This window comes from Fundulus heteroclitus, chromosome 2 (assembly GCF_011125445.2).
Source record: "Fundulus heteroclitus isolate FHET01 chromosome 2, MU-UCD_Fhet_4.1, whole genome shotgun sequence".
NCBI lineage: Eukaryota > Metazoa > Chordata > Actinopteri > Cyprinodontiformes > Fundulidae > Fundulus > Fundulus heteroclitus.
In genome coordinates, this window is record NC_046362.1 from 16,126,183 (window position 1) to 16,149,300 (window position 23,118).

At 40.6% G+C, this 23,118-nt stretch overlaps 1 protein-coding gene across 3 annotated transcripts in view; it reads left to right on the plus strand.

Moving 5' to 3' along the window:
* The first annotated feature begins 343 nt into the window (after window positions 1-343).
* Window positions 344-23,118, plus strand: part of dennd4a (DENN/MADD domain containing 4A) — a 30,817-nt gene continuing 8,042 nt past the window's right edge. Inside the window, exons 1-22 of one of the 3 annotated variants that reach the window (XM_021309894.2) lie at window positions 344-596; window positions 2,555-2,622; window positions 6,987-7,318; window positions 7,447-7,693; window positions 9,136-9,205; window positions 9,301-9,470; window positions 10,267-10,505; window positions 10,651-10,717; window positions 10,869-10,927; window positions 11,014-11,158; window positions 11,869-12,044; window positions 12,372-12,472; window positions 15,072-15,290; window positions 15,845-15,990; window positions 16,675-16,695; window positions 17,912-18,045; window positions 18,205-18,337; window positions 18,556-18,762; window positions 18,875-19,003; window positions 19,119-19,263; window positions 21,154-21,276; window positions 22,033-22,143. In XM_021309894.2, the coding sequence (XP_021165569.2) occupies window positions 6,990-7,318; window positions 7,447-7,693; window positions 9,136-9,205; window positions 9,301-9,470; window positions 10,267-10,505; window positions 10,651-10,717; window positions 10,869-10,927; window positions 11,014-11,158; window positions 11,869-12,044; window positions 12,372-12,472; window positions 15,072-15,290; window positions 15,845-15,990; window positions 16,675-16,695; window positions 17,912-18,045; window positions 18,205-18,337; window positions 18,556-18,762; window positions 18,875-19,003; window positions 19,119-19,263; window positions 21,154-21,276; window positions 22,033-22,143 (2,971 nt within the window). In that variant the 5' untranslated portion in view covers window positions 344-596; window positions 2,555-2,622; window positions 6,987-6,989. The remainder of the gene's footprint in view (window positions 597-2,554; window positions 2,623-6,986; window positions 7,319-7,446; window positions 7,694-9,135; window positions 9,206-9,300; window positions 9,471-10,266; window positions 10,506-10,650; window positions 10,718-10,868; window positions 10,928-11,013; window positions 11,159-11,868; window positions 12,045-12,371; window positions 12,473-15,071; window positions 15,291-15,844; window positions 15,991-16,674; window positions 16,696-17,911; window positions 18,046-18,204; window positions 18,338-18,555; window positions 18,763-18,874; window positions 19,004-19,118; window positions 19,264-21,153; window positions 21,277-22,032; window positions 22,144-23,118) is intronic. The other 2 variants (XM_021309893.2, XM_021309895.2) reach the window with 2 other exon arrangements.

Consider the following 23,118-nt stretch of genomic DNA (forward strand, 5'->3'; position numbering starts at 1 on the left):
ATAATAAAATCAATTTCTCCATTTATATTTTATTCATTAATTTTGGTCCTCTACTGAAGACATTTTATTTTGTAAACATTGTCTGTGTTTCTGGGGCCAATAAATCCTGTAACTTCTTCTTGTTCTAGCTTATGTACCAAATCATATTTGTATATAATATTGTATATTTGTAGGGTGGGTTGTCTAAGCACCCCGGCGGACTGTAGCTACTTTGCTTAACTCACAGCATCCTGTATGGACTTGCCTTGTTTTACAGTGAAACGCGTGAAGAAACGCCAACTGTTTCCCCACCGCCTCAAACGGGTGAAACCCTCTCACAGCCGCCATCTGCGGCGTCATCAGTGACGTCAGTGAAGGGTTGTAATCGGTCACGTGGGCAGCGCAGGTCGGAATAAAACGCTCCTCTGGACTACGCCGTCTATTTATTTAGATCCCTGTGCACTGCAGGGATTTTTCAGCGCACTGATTTTACGATAATTTAGGTAGGACATAAAATCCATGTGAATAGACGAGGTAAGCGGTGAGGAATTGTCGTTTAATCTTCAAAGAAATCCGGAGGCGCATTCATCCGCAGATCATCCTTCTGTCTTCGTGATGTGAGTAAATACTTATTTATTTATTTTTTATTTTTTTTACCGTGGAATGGAGCAAACCTGTCCACTCTTTCAGTCGGTGGAATAGTGGTGTTTATTCATTGCCAAATGTAGGAGCTCAAATCATAGACGCGTTCCGCTTTACGTGATCCCGTTATGTGGGCTTCATTTAAATGTTAGATTGATCATTCGGATTATTATGTACCAGAGAGGTAGATTTGTAGGAGAGCTGGGCAGATATGCAAGAATAATAAGATATTTTTGCTTTGCTTTGTCGTGCGTCCATCGGCGCTATTGAACCCAATCGATGCATATTCAGTTGCATCCCTTATTGATGCTGTGTAAAATGGATTTTTTTTAATGTGAACAAAGGATTAAATCGCTTAGGCCAGTTATATGTTTTTAATTGGATTATTTATGCAATGCAGATATTCCTCCCACACATGATGCATGCTTTTATAATCCTGCGCGGATCTTTAGCGTTTTGTTAATGATTTATTTATTTCACATTCTGAGCACCACCTAGAAGTAGCCGCTGTTCTCCCTCATCGCTCTGCTCTGTTTATCTTGGGCGTGTGTGGTCTCTTCATCTAGGAGCCAGGGTCTCCCCCTCTGTCAGACAGGAGCCATGCAAATGGCCGATGAGGGTGAAGGTTGTCTTTATGGCTAAGAAGGAACAGATGCGGAGTGAAACAGCCCGCATGTTGTGGTGGTTCCCTCTGCCCATCGTCCCTGCCCCCTCTGTTGTTAGTTCAGCCCTCTAATCCCTGCCCAGCCTGGCTGTCCAGCAGCCGCTGCCTCTGTCTCCTGGGTCACAATTACAACAACATGACTCAAAGCAAAGGCTGAATGTTTGTACAAAAAAAAAAAAAAAAAAAAAGTATAACATTCAAAGAGAAAATGTTCCTTGAAATGAAATGCAAAGATTTTTTACGTCAGAGTTTTGCTGAGCTTCACCTTCACAATTTTGTTTTGGAAATAGATTGTTAGGAACCACACAGGGTGTTTCTGCTTGCTTGTTTATTTAGTTTCTTTGTTGGTAGAAACCAACAGAATGAAATTACAAAGTAAAAATATCAAATTGCAGAATGCATCCACATTTCAAAACATTTACATTTACAGCAATACTAACATGACAAAAGTAATTCGAGCGCAGGGTGTTGTTTCTGAGAATCAGACCTGATCCATTTTGACGCTGTCGGAAAACCCTTGAGCCTCTTTGAGGGGGAAATGGCTCTGATGAAAGATTGGCACTATTTGGGTGAAGTGTTTTACAAGTTACTGCTTAGCTAACAGTTGCTGATGACTCATGTACACAGTGGACGTGAATAGAGAAGTTGGTTTGTTAGCTGCCAAGGAGAGGAAATCCGCCGTGTCCTTATTTGTAGTTCAAATATGAAGAAAAATGTGGTGAATGAAAAGACTGAAGTTCCTCTGGTGCCCATGAGTCACACACTTCCAGTCTTGAGCCAACACAGAATTGCCCTCATAAAGGAAGACATAAACACAAAACCCTATATCTATCTATCTATCTATCTATCTATCTATCTATCTATCTATCTATCTATCTATCTATCTATCTATCTATCTATCTATCTATCTATCTATCTATCTATCTATCTATCTATCTATCTATCTATCTATCTATCTATCTATCTATCTATCTATCTATCTATCTATCTATCTATCTATCTATCTATCTATCTATCTATCTATCTATCTATCTATCTACCCATCCATCCATCCATCCATCCATCCATCAAACAAAGAAGCATACAAACAGGAGCTTCAGACACTTTCCTAATGTGTACTTTAAGTTGGAAATACAAAATTTGAACACATCTATTTTTCTCCGATCGATAATAACATAAAAATGGCTAAATTTATCAGATTGTGAAGCGTGTTTACGGAGCTTTTGGCAACATTTGAAGAATCAATGTGCCTGTTCTGCATCTTTGCAGGGAAGTTTTTGCTGTTTACAGAACATAATCTGCACAAATGTGGCAACGGATATCTTTGCAACTCTCAGGTAATTCATTTAAAAACAATCAGAAGTGCAGTGGTGCTAGGAAACAAGCTTGGGGTACCTCCCTTTGACGATATCGCTAAGGGTCTATTTAAAAACCGAAAGAGACCCTTTTTAAGATCATTTTGAATTTGAAATATAATGAGAAGAATCATGTGATGGACAGGATCAATGCAGTAATAGCCGACCAACAACTTCATCTTCATTCCTAGATAAGTGATATAATTTATTGAGATAAAAAGTGTCAAGTTCACTACATGGATATGTTTGTACTTCAAAAATATGTCTTGAGTCTTTGATGTTCAAAAATCTTTTTTCTGACCCTGTTGCAACAGTGAACAACCAAAACAATTAGGAACAATTGCTGTTCCCTAATTGTCATCTCATACATGATGAGATACCCTTTTAGATTGTATTGTATGATATAAGGTAATAACACTAGTACAAATAATACCAAGCCAAATCAAATCTTTGCAAAATAAAATTATACTTTTAGAGCTCATAAAACCAAACCTCTGTAATAATGATATTCTAATTACTGGGTACCCAGAATCGTGTTTGCAGCGGCCCCAGCAGAAATGTTCTCCATGCACTTCGCTGCTTAGTTTTAATATTGTTGCCATGGTGAGGATTAGTTATAAATTTAGTCTTCTGCTTCCTGTTGAGGGGGAGGAACAGACACAGTCAATGCCAGTGCAGTTGAGAAAAGAGATTACATCTTTATTTAATCCAGAACCTTTCAGGTATTGTATGACACATCTGCTGTGCTTATCAGATGTGTGTTAGCATCACAGCACTTAGAAAATTTCATCCAGTAATCACTGAGAGCAGGTATTTACAGAGTGGATTAAGTGTTATGTCACGCGAAAGAAGAGGTAAATGAGCTGGAGACATTTATTATATCAAGTAGATTCTCAGCACCGATTAAAAAAGCAGTGCCTTGGTATATCCTGAGTTGCATTGTAGAGCTCTGGTAGTAATTATGTAAAGTCCGTGCCATGTATTTTTAATATTGCGTTGTTCAAATATTGACTTTTTGTTAATAAAGAGATGAAAAATACAAACAGTGGGCATAGGCAAATGAAATGCTAAATGCTTCGCTATTCTTCTGTTTAATACAACATGCTCTAAGTTAGAATCATTTAGGATATGTTTACTGCTCTTGATGGCACAAGCATATCGCTCAGTGGAATTTATCATTTCTTTATTGAAAGATTCATATTTCATTAGGGACTTTGGTTGCAAAACAAATAAAAAACAACATAGCATATAAAAGATAAGAGTCAGTCTGTGAAAAACAACATTAACACTCTTCTGGAAAGACTTCTTGTTAACTTGGCATTTCCCCAGTCTTACTGTGTTGAAAATGGACACCTCAGTTTCTTAATAATCTTGTTTATTAACACATTCTGAAATTATTTCCGTTTTACCTCTCCATAAGTTTTGATAAGCATTTGATTAAAAAAAGACATGCATATTTTGTTTTTATTTGCGTTTCACTCCTTTTTAGTAAATCTGTGTTTGACTTATTAGTACAGAGCAGATCATTTTCTGAACTCACACTGACAACGACAGGAACGGTTTGTAGGATGCATGGAAAGCAAAGATCATATGTGTTGTTTTACGTCAAGGAGCACAGAACTACATTTCTTCACTAGTGCGTTTATTCAAATGTTTGGATTGCTTCTTGCGACGCTTAAAAATAGAACTAGTGGTGCAGCGTGAAAACAAGGCCATCCTAAAGGAGGCATCATTTGTTTTCCTCTATAGTCCCCAGCAACATGAAAGGATATTTGAAGTGCTTCTGTAAAGACTATTTCAAGATTTTTGAAATATATAAAATCCTGCATTGCTACAATTTGTCAAACATACATTTTGGGTTTCAAACTGTAGATAATGCAAATCATCAGCGAACAAAGGGAGTGCTGGACAGGAACTATTGTCAGATGAGCCTATGGGCCTATGAACGCCCCAGTGTTGATGAGTCATGATTTATGAAAGCGCTGCTTCCAGTGTGCAGTATAAAAGCTTATTCCACAATCCATCTTATTATTGAGCTGAACAATGCTTGCTAACTCTTTTGAAGGTACTTATGAATGACTTCGGTCCTATTCTTAAATCTCAGCATCATTTGCTCCACGGCTGAATTAGCTTATCCATGAGTATTTCTATCATGGTGGAAACCAAAAAAAGGTGTGAGTCCCATGAAGGTGAGGCAAGGCCACAGGTTCCTGTATGCCAGGGTGCTCTGAAGTGACACATCCAGTGCAGAGGGAGGGATAAACACTTTACGTCAGCTCACTCATATCACAGTGATGGAAAAAAAATAAACAAGCGATGAGTGTGGGGGGACTGCTGAAGGAGATAAAGCAGGCTCTTCAGTCGAAGTAGAATAAGCTGGCCCTGTGCTCAGAGGGCTTGCAGGGCTCTGTTCTTTGTGATAAACCCACAACAAGCGGGTTCACAGGCGCTCCTGAGATTGCTTTCCTTTCTAAAAACATTGTTGACGTCGTGAACAACTGTTGCCTGGACATTGACTTGCTCCAAGCACGGAAAGAAAGCACTGTTTGAACTCAGTCTGCATACAACTATGCCTTCAATTCTGTTTTTCTTCAGAGACCCGTGTTTTATTTCACATAATCAGTCATGGCAGCGGGGTCATTAAATGTTTAACGCATATATCCCTGTGAAATATTGTGTTTATCCAGACAGGAATTTATCTTAAATGCTTCCAGATGCTACATGTTCTTTCTTTTCTGTGATGTGTGGTACATTTGAAATGCAATAAGGGGAGGTTTGTTTTCTTCCCCCATTGTGGTCTTTTTCATTGTGCCAGACATAATTAAATTGCCTGTATCCTTTTTTCTTTTCTTTTTTTTTATTTACCTAACCAATTGATGTAGTTCACTATGGCTATATTCATTTCTGTGACCGAGATCAAAAAGCATGTTAATGTAAATGAAAAACGTGAGCACAAGGAATTAGAAAAGTCAGCTGAGAAAAATACTTATAAAACCTGAAACTTTGGGGATCAATGCATAACACAAGGTCTGCAGTTCATAAAGTGAAGATTTAAAAGTATGTGTTGTTTAATCTGATACGAAGAGGGATTTAAGAGGAAAGTTTTTTTTCTGAGAGCCGTAGCTTGGAGACTTAACAAACCGGCGCCTAATGGAGGAACCTAAAAGCTCTTTGTGAGGAGCTCAGTCTTCTTTTAATTTACCACAATTTCTGTCACATATTGTGACATCTCTTTAGACAAAAAAAGGTAAAATTTTTTAAAAATTCTGGATAGATGTTGCAATTTCAGGCAAGATTGCTGTCATATATGTCATACACCGTCAGTGTTTTCATTCAGTCCCTAACAGGAGGGATGGGGTGCAACTTTGAAATATAAGTTTTATGTGCCCTGATGCTCTGAGAGAAAAAGAAAACACAATCTGTGGGATCTGGCCTAAATACTTTGTTGCCTCCCTCCAGAGGGCAGGAGCAGAAATAGGTATCAGGCCCTGTGAGAGAGCCCAACAAGATGTTTTTCCTCTACTTACCGTATTTCCCGGACCATAAGGTGCACCAGATTATAAGGCGCACCTTCAATTTTTGAGAAAATTAAGTGTGCCTTATAGTCTGAAAAATATAGTTGATAGGTTGGTCTTCTTAGATGTCTGCTGTAGCTGGGAGTGTAGCAGCAATGGTCCTTTCTGCAGCCCTCGCTACTGACTGCAGGGTCTTTCCGGTCCACAGCAGAGCAGTGTGCAAACCATGGTGCTCCAGTTCTGACTGCCATTTCTCCTAATAACTGTGTTCCCAGAAGAATCTGCATTGCATCAACATCTCATGCAGTGGTCTGTGTCACTGGTAAATGCACAAATATCCTGTTCAACAAATTGCTGTTAAAAAGGTTTTGTTGTTGTTTTTCAACAATAATAATCCATTTCAGTTTGCACTTTCAAACAGTGACATGGCGTCATAGCTTCCCAACGGTGCAGCGACAGACGGCCTCATCGTCCTCATATAGACGTACACAGCCAGTTGTGAGGGCTTGATTAATAAGGCTCTTTTTTTGGGTCAAAAAAGTGTACTTTAAAATTACTTATCCACTGTAAACAAAGCCATGTAAAGGCTGATCGTGATCTCTTTACGTTCTAAAGATTTTTGGCTTTCTGTCTTTAAATCCATTGAGCATTAACATGATACCATGTACTCATAGAGGGATGTGGAGGTGAGGCATATTTAGCCATCGTTCACTGCTCAGCTCAGTTATCTTGTTGTGATGAAAAACTCTTGCTCTTCCTCTAAAGCTGGACTGGATGTTGTAATGAAGAGAAAATGAATACTGAACACCCGCCTCTTCCTCTAATCTCCAGTTCATGGTGCGGGAATGGGAAATGATGGAGGATAAAGGGCCCCGTGTAGCCGACTACTTTGTGGTTGCTGGCCTCACCGATTCCTTCAAGCCCCTGGAGGAGGACCTGCACTTTGATGATGCCGGCACCAAGTCTGTTAAACCCAAAGCCCCTATTACCGACGTTGCTGTGGTGATACGGTCCCTCGGTGAAGAGGTGCCCCCGGGCTTCACCTGTGTGGAGAGCACCCCCTCAGGCCTCTCAGCAGAGCTTAATGGAGCCAGCCTCAGGGGCCCGCAGATCTTCTTGTGCTACAAAAGAGGCAGAGATAAGCCTCCACTGACAGATCTTGGGTAAGGACTAATCCTCGCTCACTGACCCTTTACTCATAGAGTCCCTCTGATCATTTCTCTACCTTGGGACACAATTATCTGCGCTTAAAAACGCTGTATAAAAATTCCCACCCTTTGTTGTCTTTCAGTGTCCTTTACGAGTGGAAAGAGAAGCTGAAGCCTGGATGCCACATAGTGCAGACCACGCCCTCAGGCCGCCCCGCCAACATCAGCAGCTCGTCCTCCCAGCGCATCTACATCACATACCGTCGCGCGCCCAAGAGCCAGCCTCACACTTCCCTGGCTGTCACCGATGTCTGCGTCATCGTCCCTGGCAAGGGGGAGACGCCTCCTCACACCTTCTGCAAGGTGGACAAGAACCTCAACAGCAGCATGGTGAGATCGAGCTGCAAAGTATCCACATACGAGGCCTTTTAAGGTTATTTCTCTTAAACCGGTTCACATTTTGCCATGTTGCAACCACAGACTTCGTTGAGTTTTCTTGGGATTTTGTAGGAACCATTTTCTTTCTAAAGTTTGCCTTGCATTAGTATTCAGCCCCCCTGAGTGAATGCTTTGCAGAACCACTGTTCGCTGCGATTACTGCCTCAACCCTCTATCGGCTAGAGACTGAAATCTTTGTCCATTTTCCTTCGCAAAGTTGCTAACCATTAAATCTTATTGGAAGAAAACTGTCTGTAAACATCAACTTTCAAGTCTTGGAGATTATCAGTTGGATTTAGGTCTGGACTTGGACCGGACATGAATGTGCTTTATTCTATTTCTTTGTAGCCACGACTGTATGTTTTCAACTGAAAGGTGAGCCTCCGCCCCAGCCTTAAGATTTTTCAGTTTTCACTTCTATATTCAGCTCCATCTATCAACTCTGACCAGCTTCCCTGTCCCAATGAGGAAAAGCATCCCCCATAGCATGATGCTGCCCCCACCATGTTCCAGTGTGGGGATGCTACGCTCAGGGCAATGTGCAGTGCTCGTCTTTCTGCCACAAATAGTGTTTTGCATGTAGGCCCGAAAAACTGGCAACAGAACCCTTTTCCACATGTTTGCTGTGTCTTCTACGTGGCTTGTTAAGAAATCTCCAAACACGTCTTTTATGTTGTTTCTCAATAGAGAGGCAATAGTTGCATAACAGAGTCTATTAGAGGATGTTTCAGGCAATGTGTCATTTCTTACCAGCCTTGGAAATTTTTCTTGCAACTGAAGATATAAGTATTTTTTTTTTTAAATAATCTATTATGTCTTCCGTAAGTAAAAAGAGTGCTTACCATGTAAGGTATCCTCCTCACGTTCCATTTTCAGATGATGGATTGGACAATGCTGTGGGAGATGTTAAAAGCTCCAGATAATGTTCTGGGATATGGCCCTGCTTCAAACTTTTTCTGCAGCTTTATCCCTTAACTGTCTGCTCTCTGCCTTGGTCTCCGTGGTGCTATTTGTTCACTAATGTTCTCCAGTAAACGTGTGAGGCTTTCACAGAACTAACAAATTAAGACACAGTGAAGAGTGCTCTCTTCACTAATTACATAAAGACAATTGATTATGCTGGATATAATTTAGGAGTATGAATCGGGAATACAATTACACCCCAAAATGATTACATTTTTATTGTTTTTGTAAAGGTTTTTGCAAATTATGTATCATTTTCCATCTAGTTAATGGTTGTTTGCTAGTTTGTGTTGTTTTTTTTCCCCCACATAAAGTCTCTGTGGTCATAAGGTGACAAAATGTGAAAAAGGTTCAAGGAATGTTTGCAGGACACTGCATGTCTGAAAAATAAAGCAGGTTTTAATTTGTGATATTTTGTTTTTACTCTTCAGTGGGGATCTTCAGTCTACCTTTGCTATAAGAAGTCTCTTGCTAAAGCCAACACAATTGCATACAAAGCAGGTAACAGAGATATTTATATGTTCCTATGTGCCAGTATTAAGTGGTGGAAAAACAGCAGCATTGAGCTGACTTTGTTCGTCTTGCGTTGTGCTCAGGTTTGTTGTGCAGGTATCCTGAAGAGGACTACGAATCTTTCCCACTGCCTGAGTCAGTCCCTATGTTCTGCCTGCCCATGGGGGCGATGATAGAGTGCTGGCCAGCTCACACCAAACACTCCCTGCCTGTTTTCTCCACATTCGTACTGACGGGGGCTTCTGGAGAAAAGGTATTGCGGCCCATTTGCATTGGTTTTTATCAAAAACCGCATTTTGGCTGAACTTGTGTGCACGCAGAGCAATCTGACAGTCACGTACTTTCATACCAATATTGCTATGGAAACCACTTCCCTTTTTTGGGCAAAGTTTCATTTACATCAGCACTAGCTAGGGAGTTCCTATGCAGTTTTTGTCAGGTTTTGTTCACCTTCTAATACACACGTCCAGCCTTAATTTCCCCTTTAAAGTTAGTTTAACCAATCAATTTTCACTGATGGGTTTGCTTGTTAATAAGGTGCAGCAGCATTTCCAAGAATGACAGACAATATTAATCAAGTTGTGGGTTTGACTGGGATCAAAAGTGGTCCGAGAGCTTCTTTAGGAATACTAAAAGGCTGTTAGCTCTTGTAAGCAATGCAGCATAAAAGATTTTTTGTCTGTGTGTGTGTGCAGACCATCTTTTGAATAATGAATGGTTCCTGTAGCAGCACTTGGGCTGGTGTGCACGTCTGAATGCCTGAGTGCTCATTTTTTCTTGCCTGCAACGTCTGATCATGCGGACTAGTCTCACGGTGCCTCATGCACAGACTGATTTTTTTTCCCCCACTTACACTTAGAATAGAAATATTTAAAGTACCAAGGATGATTTTGATTTATCATGCGGAATATTTTCTATAATGAAGCCCTAAAGAGATGTGGTAATAATGAATTCCATCTACGGGCAACAGGGTATTTGTTGTTTTATTATTATTATTTTGATCAGGATGCTTACTCTGTGCCGATCATTACGCTCACCCTTGTGTGCAGGTGTACGGAGCAGCTATCCAGTTCTACGAGCCTTACCCAGAGGAGAACCTTTCGGAGCGTCAGCGCTCACAACTCGGCCTGCCGAGCTGTCATCTCGGACCCGACAGCGGCAGAAATGTTTACAACAACAAGAGCATCTGCTTACTCTCCCACTGGCCCTTCTTCCAGTCCTTCAAAAGCTTCCTCACCTTCCTCTACAGATATTCCATCTCTGGACCACATGCACTGCCAATTGAGAAGTTAGCAGATATTATTTGCTTTTTTTGTTGTTGTTTTTTTGTTTTTGTTTGTCAGAGTTTTTTTTTTTTTGCTTTTCGTAACAAAGATCATTAATTGTTAGTCGTGTGAACAACTTTATCAAAAGTTTTAATCTGTCTCTCACAGGCACATCTCTCACTTCATGAAAAATGTTCCGTTTCCCTCCACCCAGAGGCCAAGAATCCTTTTGCAGGTGCAATGACCGACTTATTTTCACTTATTATGTCCTTTATCAATCCTCTATGGCCTTTCTCTTAATTCTAAATCCTAATTTCAGAACCCAAACTATCCTGCTACGATGTGCAAACTTTGTGTTAACTGTTTACTTGTTTTTTCCTTCATAGTTGTCTCCACATGACAGCCTGATTCTAAGCCAACCTGTGTCCTCTCCACTGCCTCTTAGGTAGGGAACGAATGATGAACACAATATAATGACAAAATACCAGTTATCTCAATAAACTAATCTCTGTGTTTTTTTTCTTGCTACAGCGGTGGGAGCCTCTCCACACTACTGCTGAATTTGGGGCCAAAAAATGCAGTCACCCTGCTCGTGCTGGCCGTCACCGAGCACAAGATCCTGGTTCATTCCTTGCGTCCAGCTGTGCTCACCAGTGTTACCGAGGCCCTCGTGTCTGTAAGCGTTTGTTTCTTTTCTATTCTCTTTTTTTTTCATCATAACGATGCAAAAGAGAATGATCTTTAATGAGATTGTGTGTGGTCATAGAAAAGTTTCGACAGAGCGCTTCATCTCCGAGGAATGAATGTGCAGTAAACCACATTAAAAATTGACAGTCACAATCAAATCTACCAGCGCTGCAGAACAAGCCCATTTAAATTAACGTTTTCCTCTAAAATCCATGTATGAGATGAAAATAAATACAGAAGAGTAACTTATTATAGAAATCAAGTCTCTTGTTTTCTGTAGTAGCTGTAGCATCATCAATAGCAAGAATGTCTTATTATCTCAAGATTGTATTAATAGATTTGAACCGGGGGGGTTTCCCTATAGAGGAAAACTTATACAAAACACAGCTTTATTCATAAAAATTGATTTTTTTATAATAAAGAAAAAAATAAATAACAAGATTTGAGTGCAAAGGTTTGAACTTATTTTGGATCTTCTCGAATCTATACTTGGTAACCAAGCTTCTGCCATCACATGGGCTATTTAGTCAAATTCCAATCATTTAAGTAGGCCGTATCATTGTTCCACTTGGAAAAAAAATGTTTGAATGAATTATTAAATGACCCAAATTGATAGGGAAATTTATACCAATGTCAAGTGTTTGCAAATGGTTAACTGGAACTGTATGTTTACTTATGATTTGTTTGCTCTCCTGTTAGATGATCTTTCCTTTCCACTGGCCTTGCCCCTACATCCCTCTGTGTCCGCTGGCCTTGGCAGATGTTCTTAGCGCACCCTGCCCTTTTATCGTGGGTTTGGACAGCAGATACTTTGACCTTTATGTGCCTCCTGCTGATATCAGCTGTGTTGATTTGGACACCAACACCATCTCCCAGTAAGTGACCTCTGACTGCAGACAGCGTGCCATAGATCAACATTAAGGCTCTCTGCCGTAACTCATTTCTCCTTGTTTAGTGTAATTCTGAAGGTTATTCCCAAGGTTATCAGTGTCTCTCAGTAGGAGCCTCTTTTTATGTAATGAGTGTAGCTGGAATGTGAAGTATTTTACTGTACAGAGCACACATGCCTCCCACATCAACGCAGACACTTTTGCAAAGATATTAAGATGTCAGCGCTAATGTCAGTGAACCTGTTCTATCTTTTCCAATATTTCTCCACTGTCCTCCCACCTTTCAATGAAAACCATCTGGTGTGCTTTCAGAAAAGACGAAAAGAAGGCTCTAACGTGGAAAATCTTGCCCAGGAGAGCCTGTAAACACCTTCTGAACAGCCTGAATAAGCTCTATCAGCAGCTCACCGAGGGTGAGTCCAGTCCGACGCTGTGTCATTTTCCAAAGTGGTTTCATGCATAATTTAGCTCTCTACATGAGTCTGTTGAGTCAGCCTTGATGACTGACGTTACAGGAAGCTGAACTCACTGTTACATAAAAACGACTTGTGATCTTCACGGCATTGCAGAAGATCTTGTTGATAATGTGACATTAGTTGCCTTTTTGCCACATGTAGTCAGGACAAGCATGGCATGCTGTGAGGATTTATATATGTGTATTTTTCTTTTCCACAATTTGCATAATCTCTTCCTTCAGTCTTTCCGGTCATTCATTTGCCTGACATCAGATTCATTAGTGAGAGCACGTCTTCAGTTAGATGTCAATCCCAAAGAGTGAAGGAGCAGATATACTGGCTCTATTTTTCAGACAGGACAAGCCGCCATGTGTTCCTCAAATTGAGCTTTTGTTTGGTGTCATGCACACAGTGTCCGGACCCCAGGGGGAATACTTCACTAATCCCAATCCTAAAATGATCATCCAAGCTCATAGACATTCGCAGCTTTCTTGTCTTCTGCTGGAGTCTGAGCGCCAAAGAACTTTCTGATTTATGTCGACAAATCTCTCTAATGGCCTCTTCTGTCTGTAGGAGTCTTTCCTGGTTGATTTGTTCAAGCACACTGATCTTGGCTTCATCAGAAACTTCTTAAAAGAGGAGAAAGTTGAACAAATTTTTAGAGCGTGATAGTGGGAAACAACTGCTGGAGGCTCCTTTTGGGTTTTTTCCATCAGTTGCTGGAAGCAAGACATCAAACTCATCTTAACTATGTTCCAGTTCCACACTCAGAAAGTTACCAACAAATTCATCATAGGAGGTTGGGCTAAAATATTTAATGTTAGGTGCAAATAAACTGCAGCTATAGGTATGTTTTAGAAGCACAAAAGCCCTATTTGGTTTTAAAGTTGGTAAGACTCTGACTTCAGGAAACTTTCTTTTAATAATATTGTCTTTATTAATTTGTTGTCCTTAAACCAACCAATCAAGACTAATTAATAAGAATGCTTTCTGTCTCTTTTTATGACACAACCAAACACACTGACAAAAATCCTTGTTTTGTTACACCGCTTTTTCAAAATGGGTGTTAGTAGGTGGTATTTAGGCAAAATAGTTAGTATTTACAGTTGCCAGATAGTTAGTATTTACAGTTGCCAGACAAGACTAATTAGGTTTTAAAACCAGGCAGCGACTCTGACATATCAATTTTATGATCTTTCCAGTGAGTGAGTGGCGGCTCCATTGTAACACCTAAAAAGCTGGTTGCTTTTCTGTTCTTTCCTTTTTACACCTGCAAACTCTGTTAAGATGAAGCCACTTTAGTTTCCATATCTGCCTCTGTAGCGAACAGGGTGAGTGGAATCAAAAAGAGTCTGATAGAGGGATGGACTAAAATCTTTCCATTTCTAAGATATTTTTTTATATTGAGAAACCCTTCTATTTCATACCTAGCTACACAATCATTACTTTGGTTTACTTCTATTGGTTGATTAGTATTTTATGATGATCTAAAAACATACTCAGTTAACTGTGAATTATTTTTTGAAGATTTTATATTTACACTTGAATCTCCATTTATAGACTTACGTTATTTTAGGACATATGAGAAGTTCCAACCACTGATCATATTAAAATAACTCCGAGTGGCCTCAGACTGGTAGATATTATTTATCAGGGTGACAAAATCACATTCCCAAACTTCAAGCTGCAATTAGATTTTAGTGCATGACTTTTAAATATTTGTTTTCGGGGCATGTTCAATGCGTATTTTAAAATTTCATCACAAAATGATCAAAACCACAAAACTAATAAAATGGCAAAGGAGAAAGATGATCTCCATCAGATCTATAGAGAAATGTATTGAAATAGGCAGTATCTTACTTCAATACAATTCAATACAATACGTCTTACTGGTTTAGTTAATCCTACCAAACCTTCTTCTTGAACCTACACCACATAATCTATTCATTTTCTGAGACAACTGATGCCTCAACTATCGGTGCTGTGTTTTTCTGCATGTCCAAAGAACCGTATTGGTCTGTTTTTAGTAGAACCTGGCAGACACTTTAAAAATAAACAAAAAGAAATAACATAACTTACTGTGGTAATGTAAAAGCTCATTGTATTGAATACAAACACATTAAACTGTGATATTTCAGCTTCATACTAAATTGTAGGGTAAAGTTCTACAGTAAAACTACAGTTTTAGTTACCCTGACGGCCTCTGTTTTGTCGATATTAGTGTCAGTCGGGCATGGCGTCTCTGCACCACTTTGTTTCAGTCTGAACTCTTCCGAAGTATTGATTGGATGTCTGCAAAACTCAGTACAGATATTGATAGTTCTGGGGGGAAAAAAATCAATTTTAGTGGACAAACACCACCTTTTGTGGTGCCTCTCATGCACACGCATCACAACATGGGACAAGTATTAACCCAGCACCGACACTGAAAGGCTTTGAGGTATGCTCGTGTCCAATATTTGTGTCATCCATGTAAGATGTCAGCAGTGTCCTTAAAAAGCCACTTTTACGTGTTGACTAAATTTAAATAAACTTTCCGTTTGGTTCTCTCACTAAGGTTGCCAGTTAAACCGTGATGATGTGCAGATGGACCACACGGTCACCGACAGCGAGCTTTATGATGGAAAGAGCCTCCACACTCTTGAGCTGGAGATCCAAGAAGCTTTTCTTCGCTTCATGGCAGCCATCCTTCGAGGCTACCGCTCCTACCTGCAGCCCATCACCCAAGCCCCCTCTGAGAAGACCACGGATGTCACCTCCCTTTTTGACCTCCAAGGTAAGTTCTAGTCTAGGTTTGCAATACAGCGGAGACAAAAAAAAAAAATTACCAGTCGGTTCAAAGGGGATTACAAAATGTTTTTACCAGTGTTACCAATTTTATTACGCCCTGAATCTGAGCAGAAATCAAATTTCTTCTTGAAAAACAGTGGTTCTAATTAAGCACAAATGAATATTGTCTGACAAGCTCCTGCTTTCCTGTCCCAGAGATTTATTGCTGTGGGGGTTGAGGTCTAAACATCGGTCCTTGTGCAAATATTTGCCTTAAATGAACGTGTGCTATCTAACTTAATTTTCTGGAAATTAGGCCTGGATGACAACTCAGACAAGCAGAATGATTAATAGCACAATGTCCCCGCACATCCGTGTGCTCTTATGCAAGCGGAGCCAGAGAACAGCTTGTTTCGAACCAGCGTCTTCATTTCCTGAAATTATGGTTTAGTGCACATCTTGACATTTCTATGTCATGCGGTCTAAGATGTAAAGGTCTGATATTTGTAATAATGGTGATAATTTCAAGTTTCTCATGAAATTACGTGTTTTCCTACACAGGCTTCTTGAAGAGCAGAGACCGGTCCCATCAGAGGTTTTACTCCCTCATGACCAAGACTCAGTTGTTCAGCCGCTTCATTGAAGAGTGCTCCTTTGTCAGTGACAAAGATGCCAGCCTGGCTTTCTTTGATGAGTGCGTTGATAAGGTGAGGGTCACAACTAACCTTTGCTCCCCTTAAAAGAGATTTCTATGAAGAAAAATTGATTTGTTAAAATCCCACCGGCATTCGTCCGTTTAAGTGTGCATTTGCTATTTCTGCCGGTGCTAGAAACCATAGCAATTAAAAAAAAATAATTCACATGTGTATCCTTTTTCCTGACTCTGTTCTCATTCAATTACAAACTTAAGATTGTAAAATTAAAGACTTACAGCAACGTGTAACAAAAAAATGTCAAAGGAAACAGTGGCTCCAATTGTTCTCAGTGAATCTTTAGCTTAGCACTAAATTGCATAGCTAACTTCTATTTTGAGTTTGATGTTATTATTGCAAACGTTAGTGGCACCTGCTTGCACTGCGTAGGTATTAAAGTGTTTTTTAGGTTGAAGGAGAGACAGAGGGAACAAAAACAAGGTGGTTTTGCCGGGGCATAAGTTAACTGCTGTAACGTAACAAAAGTTTGGCCTTTGGCTCCGTTGACTAAGCTCTCAGGAAAAAAGGGATAAACAGGAAACAGCAACTACAAGGAATAATAATTTACCTATTTTCCTCCACAATGTACAACTGTGTTTTTCAGCTTCTTACATCTATTTTCCTCTTTGTGGTTTCTCTGTTGCCTCATTATCAATCTTTTTTTCCCCCCTCTTTGTCATTGTGCCTCCTGTCTGCTAGTTATTCACATCTGGGAACAAGGTAAGCCACAAGAATATGTGTGCTGCCGTGTTAATGAATGTTGTCACGCTTTAGGCTCTTTCTAAGGGACACTTGTGTTTCTTTTTTATGTGTTTTTCTTTGCCTCGTTTTGAAATGCGGTAGAATGATTGCAAGCTGCTCTCATTATTTGCCGATTTGACGTTTTTTGTGAGCAAAGTCTGTCAAAAGGCTTTGTTGCACATGCAAAAAAAAAAAGGATAAAAAAACCCACAAAAAAACATCCTGCCTCCTGTTTTGTATGAGGAAAAAATATCTTCCATGCGCATGCAAAATTGTGCAATCAGGAAGTCACATTCAGATCCATCGAGAACATTTAGAGGTCCGGTGTTGATGTCCATTTCTTCCAGTTATTGAGAAGTGGAAGCATTGATTCATTCATTGTTGCTGCTGACACTGACAACAAATGCACGATTGAGTAAGAGCTTTTGGGTGCGAGAGGAAGGACAGCAGGCCAAGAAGCACAGAGCAGAACCAAAGCGAAGACAAATGGGTCAGTCAGAGTCGGTTGACTGAATCATCCTCTCAGCTGAGTGGAATAAACCCTCTAATCATTTCTACCGGGGGGGACAGTTTAGCTCCTGTCATGTTATTGATGTTTAGTCTGCAGAATAAGCGAGTAAGAAATACCTATAAGGCAAATAGATTTAGCCGCATGGCAAGCATTTACGATGTCCTTGAATGCTTTTAAATACTGTTTTGACTCTGAAAATCAGCGAGTGTGCTGCATTGAGCAGGAGCTTTTCTCTGACGCGCCAGCTGAGGAGCTCTGTGCAGCTCTCGCCAAGCAGCAGATCAGTCAAGTCTGATGTGAAGCTAAAGTGGCTGTTTAGTACCCAGTAGCGCTGCCAAAGTGTCTCATACAAATGGTTTAATGCCTCTGGGGCAACATGGCATCAATTTTGTCCAGGTCACTGGAGCCTACTTTCATTTAGTCTTGGAGGATTTATGGGATCAAGCCTCTGCCTTTGGCAGCGCCCCCCCCCCCCTTTAAATAGAGCGCCATAACTCTAATGTAGATGGAGCCATTACTGACATATGCTCCTTCCTACCGACCCTCGTATGTGGCCAGATCTGAAGGCTCCAACCGCCTCAAATACTGTTGAGCCAACATGCATAAATGTAATCGGTGGAATTTGAATTTGTGGTGATTAAAGATGAAGAATGATGACAAGCATGTACTTCTCTTGTAAACCAGATGGACAGCGAACGGCCAGAGGACACCAGGCTGATCGAGCTGGATGAATCGCACCGTAGCGAGCACACAGTTTATATCAACCCTCCGGAACTGCCTCTTCTGCCTCAAGGAGAAGAGCATCCTCTGTGCTATAGGTTCGATACACTTATTTATTTTACTTGACTTTACATGAACAGTGGAGAAAAAGAACACGCACACAGCAGTGCAGTTAGTTGCATTAGACTTTACTGCCAGCGTTCCTTTTTTTGCTTTCTACTGCAGTTATTTTTTTAAGCATTTGTGTGTCTCTGCAGCTACTCTGGGTTTCCTGTGCTGATGTCTGAACTTTTGGAGCCCCTGGAAGGACCAGATTCTGTCTCAGCAGGCATCGGCTCACGCCACAGCACCCCAGCCAGTCCGACAGCCGTCTTTAGACGCTCAAAACAGGTCAGACATAAAAACAGAGATTTGCTTGACATTTTTTTTTTTTTTTTTACAAAAACATGTTATAGATAAGTGACAACCAAGAGATTACTAAAAACAATGTTCTGCCTGTTTGCATTACTATTTTGCCTGCTTTACGGTCACGTACAGACAAAGTAATGAATGTGAATGCAAAATTCAGCTGCGGGTGCTAAAGAACCACAAATGTCTAATTTTTGCAGGAGATGAAATCAGCTCAGAAGATGGCCAAAACACACTCATCTGTGCCTCAGATGTGGTCCAAGTGTTTGCTTCGGCACTGCTACGGCTTGTGGTTTATTTGCCTGCCAGGATTAGTGGGAAACTGCCACTCCAAGGTGCGAGCCCTGCGCACAGCTTACGATGTGTTGAGGAAGATGCAAGACAAGAAGCTGCAGGCTCCTGATGAGGTATGAAATGACCTAACATGCAAAAAAGACGAGGCTGATATATCAGGCTGCATTTTTCTTAGACAAGTTTATGGTGTGTTTCTAGCAAAACTCTTGCTGTTTTGTGTTCCAGGTGTGCTACCGTGTGCTGTTGCAGCTGTGCGGTCAGTACAGCCAGCCCGTGTTGGCTGTCAGGGTGCTCTTTGAGATGAAGAAGGCAGGAGTTCAGCCCAATGCTATCACTTATGGATGCTATAACAAGGTGCATAGTTTTGCTATAAACAAAAACTGCCAGCAGTGAGATCCTTTCACGTCGCATATACCTGTTTAGCTACAACTGCAGACCTTTATGCCATTGTATTGTTTCCCTTTCCAAGGCGGTGTTGGAGAGCACCTGGCCCTCCACCACCAGAGGAGGCTACTTCCTGTGGGGGAAACTGAGGAACGTGATCCTCGGCGTGCTTCAGTTCAAGCAAGCAGGGAAAAAACAACAGACCCCACACAGAGACCCCCAGCTTTCTGGTGAGAACTCCAAATTCACAGACTTTACGCTTTTCCACTAATGAAAATTAGAGGGTATTTATGCATATTAGAACGTAAAACTGTGCTTTCATCAATCATGACAGAAAGGTCAGATGTGATCAGACTGCAGGTTTCACTGATTAACGGCTATCCGGATGATGCGGTTTTCTGACAGCGATGGATATTTTGTCCCAGCCAGAGTTTCACCAGGACAGCCTTTTGTTTTAGTTTTTGTTTTGTTTAATCAATCTGATTCTGCAAATGAAGCTATAGTGTTCAAAAACCTTATGTCTTGCTCCTGCTGGTGAGGTCTTATGTGGGACAGTTTGCTGAAGGGCTAGGCAGTTAAGCATGTACCAAACAAATATTTACAAGACAACCAATGCTCCTGCTTCATAAAATGTTTCTTTGCTATATAACGTCATAACACTCAACGGCCAGAGTTTCAGCTCTCTCTGCAGCAGCAAAACAAAAGTATCTCCTTCACTGTGAATGTTACTGTCCGAAAACCCTCTGTTTCCTAAGGGGAAAAAAAAGATTAATTAGTTTCACAAAAGGATGTTCCACAGTCCATAAAGGCAGTTTTGCAAACTATGCACAAAATTTAGGAAGTGGTTTAAAAATAAAAAGAAGAAATTCTGGTCGCAGGACTTGCTGGGGCTTCAGCTGACTAAATCCAGAATGCACACCAGCAATAGATATCCAGAGTTGAGTTTAATCAGAAACTCAACTCTGGATAATATTCTAATTATTCATCTGCCTAGTGCACGTCCATCACAGTTTGTTTTGGCTTAGTCACAAATGGCTGCAGTGAACAATCAGGTCTGCGTTGTCAGGGCCGGCTTTCCCTCCAACCGGAACTTGTACCTGTCTAGGATCAGGAAACGGGTCACTAATACCTGTGCAGACCCCACACATCCTGGACACAAGCTAGGCGCTACAGAACAAACACTATTTGCAAAAAAACCAGCGGCCAGAGAGGCATTTTTTTTCCTGCAGGCTGTCTGTCTGATAAAGACGGTGAACACCCTTCAGCCAGAGCCAATCTCCTCTGAGGTTTATATATTTTAATGTAATGTCTGTGCAGTGTGAGCATCAGAATCCCTTGTTTGTGTACATAGACTTGTCAAATAAAGCGGATTCTGATAAGGATAGAATGATGCCTTGATTGGGAGCCTATGTTGATACTGGAGACCATATTTGAAAATGCACAACTTTATTTGAAAGTTAGTCTAATGTGCACTTCATATTGAATTCAAACAGAAATGAAACATGAACTAATGGTTTCTAGCAACAGGAAAGATGCAATGTTTTTGTCAGTACTCGCCTCCACCAGCACATATTCTTCCCCGTCTGCCTCTCTGTAATGACAGTATAATGTACTTTTAATTAAACTGATTAAAAGGTTTTCCCGTCGAGCTCTCTCATTGCACAGGTTTTCATGCTGACATATTCTCTAATTCCCCAAAGCATGGACCGTCTCATTACTATAATGAATGTTGTGTTGGGGGGAATCCGATGAAAACACCACGCCTGACACTGTAAAGGGTGTTGCTGCTGCTGCGGGTGTCATGTTGATTTTGATTTGAATCCATTAACATAATGGAAACATTTCCACGCTAAACTGCAACATCGCTCTGCAAATTTACAGTCAGAGGCATGCAACACATTGACTCATGTTTCATTTTGCCACTCTTTTGAGCTAAAGACGACACAGAAATCGGTTTGGTCTCGTTCGGTCATGATGAGATTTTTGTGGCTTTCAGCTGATAATAGTATTCCCGCGGTTTAGTGATTGTTCATCCACGGCTCTCGTGTGAGCTGGGCTATTGGTTTTCTGTCAGGTTTTTAAGCTTCTCGTTCCCTTTCTCCCCTCTTGTCTCCCTGCAGACGGCAGTGATCTGGACACAGTCAGCCATGGCAGTTTAGACAGCACTAATGACTCTGCGGAGCGCACCTCCATCGATACCGACTTCACTAAAATGGACTCCAGTGATGATGGATTGAGTACAGGTAAGAGGACGCGGCGCTACTCCATCCTACTGTTTCCCACTGAATCTGTAATCCTCCTCTCTCAAACCCTCTATTTGGGTGTCATTTAGTTGTCACCTTAAAAGTTGATTGATCGTGATTAACTCGAAACCTTTAATCTGCTCATATCGCAGGATACGCAGATAATGCATCATTATGCGTGGAAAAAAATGTCCCATTATATTACAAAGTACTCTGTGTTCATCATTTGATACTTATGATGCCAAAAATATTGTTATAACATTATTTACACTGTGAAATTATGCAGTTTAAATTCCTATAGCGTCTGAGGGGTAAAAAGCACATTTAACTTGAGAGATCCCATCTAAGCAGAGTCTAATGTTTCCGCCTTTACTCTGGTATAACTTGCCTCCTCAGCATTGAAATAAAACCAAATTATTAAAAAAGACTGAAACAAAATCTCTTGAATAGCTTGTTTTCCCCCTGCAAGCTGACCTTGTAAGAATGATGAAAGTTTCGAAAAAGACTTTATTGCTTTTCTGCTTCTCTTGCTTTTCTATTCTGGGCGTGCTGTCTGCTGTAAGCTTGGGGCAATGTCAGAACTCTCTTTTGAAGAAAACTTCTGTGATCAGTTGTCTCTTAAAACGCAGCCTTAAAAACTGGCAGAATAATTACAACGCACCGAGGTTCTCCTGAAAGGAGGAAAAGGAAACGTGAAGGAAAAACATGAGCCGAAATAATAACTCTCAGGGGATTAACGCGCGTTCTTTTCTTCAGGTGGGCAGTCTGATCAAGGCTACGATTCCTTGTCGAAAGACGATGAGAGGCTGTGCAACCGGGAAACTGACAACGTGGCACCGGTGGAAGAAAAAGGACCGAGACAGCCCAGTGAGTATTGGACAGTCATATCCATCGGGCCTTTCCCGCTTCGTGATCAGTTCTGCAGAAATGAGTCATGGCAGGCTGAAAAATAAACGCTCTGTCTTTAAAAGCTGGGGGATAAAATCACAGCGTAGGTGTAATGTTCTTTCATCCACCCTGTTGCTGTTATATTTGGGTATATTTTTCATTTTACTGTTTGTTTGGGGGGTTATTTTAGGGGGAAAAAAATCCTATAGAGGATATGCTTGGTGTTATGCAAGCTGATGCTTTGTGCAAGAGGACATCTTTGTCCCAGAGTTGGTTTGTAGTCCTCACTAATAGGTCTGAATTTGTGTCAGAGATACTTTTAGTTTGCCATAAAAAAAAAAGGTGGCTTCATGCTAAAATGAAATAAAAGTATGAAGTTGGTAATTTTCCTTCGCCCTTCTCACAAAGTAACAATAAATAGCAGCAATAACAGTAATTTAAAATAAATTGTAAGAAAAATAATTAAGTCTGCAGGACTTGCCAGGGTTATTCCCAGGCGTAAAACAAAGTTGATCAATTAAAAGTTGTGCAAGAACACAAGGTTGCCAGCGATTGTTAATGAGCAAAACCATGGGCCCTGAACTATCGCATGCTTATGATAGACAAAAGGCTCATACAGTCATCTTACCATACTTTTTGGGACGCATACGCAGAGGAAAGAAATCAAATGGTGTCTTAGACTTGTTGGTCCACATTAGAAAAAATCACATTTGAAGATGTCAGTTGATATGTTTGTTTTGGCTTATATTTGATGTAGGTATTTTGTCAATCGACTTACTGTTCCCATAAAATCTTCCTAGGCTGTGCAATGTTGTGTCAATGCGGTACCATGAATGCTATTGGAGACTTGAGCAAAACAACAGCCTACTTATTTTTTTAAAACAGAAGATGCTTCCTGTTCTAAATGTTGTGTTTGAAAATGACTCCATAGATATAAAGGCAGGAAATGTATTT